This window comes from Muntiacus reevesi, chromosome 3 (genome assembly GCF_963930625.1).
Source record: "Muntiacus reevesi chromosome 3, mMunRee1.1, whole genome shotgun sequence".
In the NCBI taxonomy this organism is placed as follows: Eukaryota; Metazoa; Chordata; class Mammalia; order Artiodactyla; family Cervidae; genus Muntiacus; species Muntiacus reevesi.
The window spans coordinates 42313834-42319833 of record NC_089251.1 but is presented as its reverse complement, the minus strand read 5'-3'; the positions used below and the strand labels follow the sequence as shown (position 1 = coordinate 42319833).

The 6000-nt window shown below is 37.1% G+C and overlaps 1 protein-coding gene across 2 annotated transcripts in view; it reads right to left on the bottom strand.

Moving 5' to 3' along the window:
- Positions 1-1286: 1286 nt before the first annotated feature.
- PELI1 (pellino E3 ubiquitin protein ligase 1) overlaps positions 1287-6000 on the bottom strand; it is a 53987-nt gene continuing 49273 nt past the window's right edge. For both annotated transcript variants that reach the window (XM_065929058.1, XM_065929059.1), the window contains exons 5-7: positions 4633-4830; positions 4357-4545; positions 1287-3961 (exon numbers count right to left, since the gene is read on the bottom strand). In XM_065929058.1, the coding sequence (XP_065785130.1) occupies positions 3395-3961; positions 4357-4545; positions 4633-4830 (954 nt within the window). In that variant the 3' untranslated portion in view covers positions 1287-3394. The remainder of the gene's footprint in view (positions 3962-4356; positions 4546-4632; positions 4831-6000) is intronic.

Below are 6000 nucleotides of genomic sequence, written 5' to 3'. Positions count from 1 at the left end.
AAACGAAGGATCACAGATCCTTCAGTTAACTTAAGATGATCATTTGGGATGAGGGGCCAACATGTTACATTTATTTTATGAAGTTTAAAAAATAAATTACATTTATTTTATACATTTAATTATGGATGGACTTACACACCTGCCCTCAGTCTATGTGTCAGAAGGTCATGCATCACACATGGTTTCTGGGGCACTCTTCTGAAGGAAGAGTGGAATGGGAGTACTCATGTTAGATGTGATCCTATGTTTACATGAGTATTTCTATCCTGTCTCACAAGTACTAGAAGATTTTTATATGATGAAAGTAAGCAATCACAGCTTGAAGAAGATAATCTGGTAAAGAACTCTTTCTAGATATTCACCCTGTCTTGCTTCATGACCCCAACATTTTAGATAAAGGGGAAATTTAAATTCTTTTATGGATTAAGGAGGCCTTCCCTGGTGGCCCAAAAGGTAAAGAATCTATCTGCCCTCAATGTAGGAGACTCAGATTCAATTCCTGGGTTGGGATGATCCCCTGGAGAAGGGAATGGCAACCCACTCCAGTATTCTTGTCTGGAGAATCCCATGGACAGAGGAGCCTGGTGGGCTATAGTCCATGGGGTTGCAGAGTTGGACATGACTGAGTGACGAACACATTCCCCGCTGGCTCAGCAGTAAAGAAACCCCTGCAATGCAGGAGACTCAGAGACGTGGGTTCAAGCCCTTGGTCGGGAAGATAACCTGGAGAAGGAAATGGCAACCCACTCTAGTAATCTTGCCCAGAAATCCCAAGAACAGAGGGTGTCTGATGGGCTACAGTCCCCAGCATTGCAAAGAGTCAGACACAGGTTAAGATTTAATCTTAATCAAACACAGATTTAGATATTAAGATCACTCTGATAAAAGAATTGAGCCATTCAGACTATCTTTCTTGAGAATGCATTTAGGAGACCTAAACACAACTTTTTTCTTTTTGGTTAGAATACTGACATTCCCTTAATACAACTGAGTAAGTAAAAGTATTCCATTAGTCATTGGCAAAATGTTTAATAATTAAACTGCTTGAATAATTAAGATGCTTGAACAGAAAAACATATGACTGATGACTTAAATTATCTAAGTTTTCATAACTTTAATTTGATAGAAAATGAACCAGATTTTTCCCAATAGGAGGAAGTTCAGACAGCTCAGGAAGAACATGAACCTTTTATGATTACTGAGGCACTGCTTAAACAGTCTAGCTATGCAACTTACTAAGAAGAGCTATCTCTTTAGCAGGGTTTAACTTAGAAAATGGCCGCAACTACTCAACCACTAAAGAAGTTCCTTTATTAACAAGGAAGAGATACTTTCCTAAGAGAATAAAGAGTTACATTACATGCAAACTCCTCGTCTATTTCAAGTGAATATTTTTTGGAGTGTGGATTTGTTTTGTCCACAAAACGAATCCACACTTCTGGTTTATTTTTCACTTCTGGTTTCCCATTCTAAGTTATGGAAAAATGAACTCACAGAAACAAATTCAAGTATCTATTTTGAAAAGTATTTACTTAGTTTGAATAAATTAATTGCAAATAAAAATTAGCTACAATATATAGCCTGAATAGAAATGACTAGAACAAATACAACACAGGACTTGATTTCCTTGCATTAGTCACAAAGCATGTGACAATCCAGAAAACTTCAAAATCAATTGTATATCTTTGAAAAAGGAGTAACAGCAGTTACTGGTACATCACAACTAGTCAACTTATAATACAAGTTTCCTGACATGCATTTCCTGAGTGAACCCAAATGATCATTTTTTTAAAACAAGGAAATTTTGACAAGTTGAAGTAAAGTAAAATAGTTCATGGCTTCTAAGCAACAGGTTTTGTTTTTTAAAAACCAAAAGAAAATTCAGAACAGTATCATAACAGGATAAATTAAAGCTATGCTACCACATACAAAATCTTGCTAGAGTCAATTAAGTATAATACAGCTTTTTGAACTAAAGGAAAACAAATCAAAAGATTAAAAAAATGATTCTGTCTAACCTAAAAGTGTACTGATTTTTACAAGTGTCACAAAGGGTTTGATGTAGTGCAGCTGTCTATACTTTCCTTGTGGGTATTTAAAAACAAACAAACAAAAAACCGGTGGGTGGGGGAAGGGGAGAGAAAATGTTTTCTTCCTTCTGAAAGCAAAGAACTTACAGGAGTTAAGAAATAAACTGACCATGCAAGTATGTCCCTCCAATTGGCTGTCACTGGTGCTCACCTGCCAACCAAATACTTCCTTGAGTCACACTGTGGCAAATGTCCTTATAGGATTCAAATCCACAGTTAAGGTTGGTCTGTTAAGATTTAAAAAAAACAACAACAAAAGAGCACTGTTGTCATTCAATCCTTCAAATCTTTCTACGTTTCTTAACACCTGAATAAGTCCAAATACAGGATAGTTAATTCAGCATTCTTTTTCTAAAAGCAAATCAAGTCACTCTCCTTTCTTGTTAATTTATGCTTTTTCTCATGGGAATGATTTTTTTCTAGAAACAGTGAACAGATGAACCACAGTTTATATCTAAAAAATAAACTTGCCAAATGCTGCTGATACTAAAAACAGATTAGTTACTGTGGGAGAAAAATAGATAATCTAGATTAAATTGCATTTTCAAACGAGCATATAAAATGTTTCTTAGCATTAAGCTTTTGTTATAGTACTATACTCGGAAGAAACATTAAGGAAAAAATTCTTTCCCGATTATCTTTAATGTGGTTAAAAACAAACACCTCTTACATAATGATAATTAATATGAATTTGTTTTTACAAAGCATTCTAATTTACCAAATTTCATATTTAGATGGGGTGGGGAGAAAGTCTCTCCTGTCCTTCTTCCTAACTCTGCAAATCCTTGAGCTACGCTTGCTAAACTACCATTCCCACCAGGAGTGTGAGACTATCGTCACCATGCTACTCTATCGGGAACAGTCTAAGATATTTTCTATAATAAAGATAAATAGAAAAAAAGTTAATATACATGTTGCTGTATTTTACAATTTTGCAACAAACTGTAAACTAACATAGTTTGAACCAACAGTACCCTCAGTTATACAAAACAATTTTTCAACACTGAGGATGGGTGATTCAAAAACACTAAAAGGAAGGCATCAAATTAGACTGTGTCTTTTTCTCCTCAAAATATATTTTCAAAACTCAGAAATCAGAAGTCTGGTACTTTCGAAAATCCCTTTGCTTGAGTTTCCCAGATTTTTGCTCAGAAATTGCTACTATTTATTACAAATGTTTAAAAAAATTCTTCATCTTAATGCAAACGACCAGAGCAGAAAACCTGTGACGTGGACAACAGGTTGGAAAGCCCAGATCACTTAGCTTATAAATGTTTAATGTAGTCCCGCAGGACAACTGTCTGTTAGTCTAGAGGTCCTTGGAAAATAAGTCTGATGTAGCCTTGTTCACCAGCCAACTGATGTGCACAGAAGGGACAGGCGGCATGAAAAGTGTGAGTACCGTGAGGAAGCGGGATCTGGGACCAATAGGCAGTTGTCTTTTCTGAACACACATGCCCACATGGGCTAAACGCATGGGTTGGAGGGCCGGCGTCCACATAAAATCCAGCTTCACATCCAAGCCACAGAGGGACATAGGGACCAACAGACCTACACATAGGACATTCACGATCTTTTCCATCACGTTCTTCTTTGTTTCCCCAGTTATGATAGCCATGCACATGGCCGCAGTTTAGATATACCCATGGTTGTTTTTCATCAACAACATCTTTTCTCTTCATGCTGGGAAATGCTAGTGTGTTGAACCCTACAGGGCACTGAGGTCGCGCTGCATTGATTTCCTGTCTTAAAGCTTCTAAATGCTTCACTGTAGGAGTGTGGGAAAGGCCTTCTGCAGTACGCCACAGCAACGTTGCGCCGCAGAGATCAATTAATGAGCCATCTTGTAACTGATTGGTTTCAATTTCCACCTAGAGGAAACAAGAATCAAAAAACACACATTCACCATGGAGTTTTGGATTTTTACTTCAGAGTTTTGGTCTTACAAGCTTCTTACTCAAGAATCGAGATTTCCTCTGGTTGTTTATTGAAGAAACTTGAATGGCAGTCATGAAAAATATAGGTTTCAAAATCAAGGATAAAATATTGAACAGTAACACATCTTTTCAGAGTTATAGTAAAGACAATTTATTGTTTAAACCATCTGACTAATAATCAGTAAGCTTAATATTTCCAATTTGGTAAATATGTTGGTCAAAGATATACAGATACAAGTAGAAAATACACAGAGTATTGTTTAAATTGGGAAAGCTTACTCACCCTATGAAGTCTACTGTAATTAAGAAGTTTATATCTTAGTACTCACCATTTTCCCTCTCTGCTGAGCTGATCTGGTTTCACGCAGGCTGAACACATTTCCACACACTGATATTTCTCTCCATATTCCAGGTTTGGAGTCTTCCGTGAACCCATTGCGTGGATGCATAACAAGAACGCCATTAGTGGTGAGGCCATCCATCTGTCCATCTGATGTCTTCCATTTGGCAGCCTTCTCCTAGTAGAATAAAGAACTTCTATTTATTTGTAAACTGGGAAACAGAAGCGGTTGTAAAAGGCAACATTTAGGAAAAAAGCTTTTTACCCCAAGAAAGATGTTTTTTGATGAGTCAAATCCTGCAGCATAAATCCGTGCTGTAAAGGGGGGATTCCGTTCACATATGATTCTACAGGCAAATCTTGATATGGTGCTCTGCACTGACTGTGTATCAGAATTACTTTGACTTCCAGGAACTGTGTCAGTTACTACAAAATCAATGGGACTTTCAGTCGACCGGCCAATCTAAGAGAAAAAGAAATATCTATAAACCTATAGAAAGGAACACAGCGGAAAATTCACTCAAAGGCACAAACAATAAGGCGAAATCATCAAGCTTCTGAAATTTCTCAAGCTCAAACTTATCACATTTAACTCTGGAGGTATCTATACCCTTGAAAACCAATCTGTCAGATTTCCTCTGATGTAGTAATCACTTAGAGCACAGAATTAAGTAGGAACTTAGAACCCAGAATATAGGAAACCCCCAGGGAAGGAAGAGTTTAGGATGGCTGAGATTTCTAAGTGGCTGCAGATTTTAATTTTAACCCCTTGGGATAGAAATATGTCTACCACATATTACTCTAGTTTCCTTAACAGAACATAATGAACATAAAAGTAAATCTTCTATGATGACTCCAGGACATTACACTATGAATACTGTTTATATTAAGCTTAAGTGCAGTGATGTCTTTGGGTGCTATAAAGGTGTAGAAGAACACTGATCCCTATGTTAAAATGTTACAAAGCCGTGCTCTGAGGTCTTACGTCTACTTCACAGATTTTCTCCTGTCTTTTTTGTCAGGCTGTCAACTCTCATTTCTTGCTGATGGGTATACGTGTCTCTGCAGCATATTCCTCCCTGAACTAGCTACTCTTAATTCTGCTATGGGTTGAGAAATCAGATAATCAAACTTCAAGGAAAAGTATTTCAAAAGGTTCTTGGTGATGGCCTAAGGGATTCTCTAGGGAGTACAGAAAAGGAATTTCAGTACATGGACTCTGTGGCATTTATTTTATATGCCTAAATGTTTTTTCTGTTTTCTTCCTGGTTCTTGGCCATATTTCAGAGAGACAAGTTTCCTTGAACAGAGTTCTTCTGCTGGATGAGGTGTCAGTGAAGTAAAAACATCTTTAAATGTACTAGCTAGTAAATTAATTAATTTCATTTTGAAAGATGAAAGTTGAAAAAATGAAATCGGTGGGAGAGATGGCGAAAATGACAATTATCACAGGGTATTAAACATTTAGAAATCAGTTCATTAATGTATTTGTTATAAAGTAGTATCACAGGACTTCCCTAGTGGTTCAGTGGTTAAGAACCCACCTACCAATGCAGGGGACCCAGGTCAGATCATTGGTCTGAGAGGATCCCACATGTCATGGGACAACTAGGTCCAAGCACTGTAACTACTG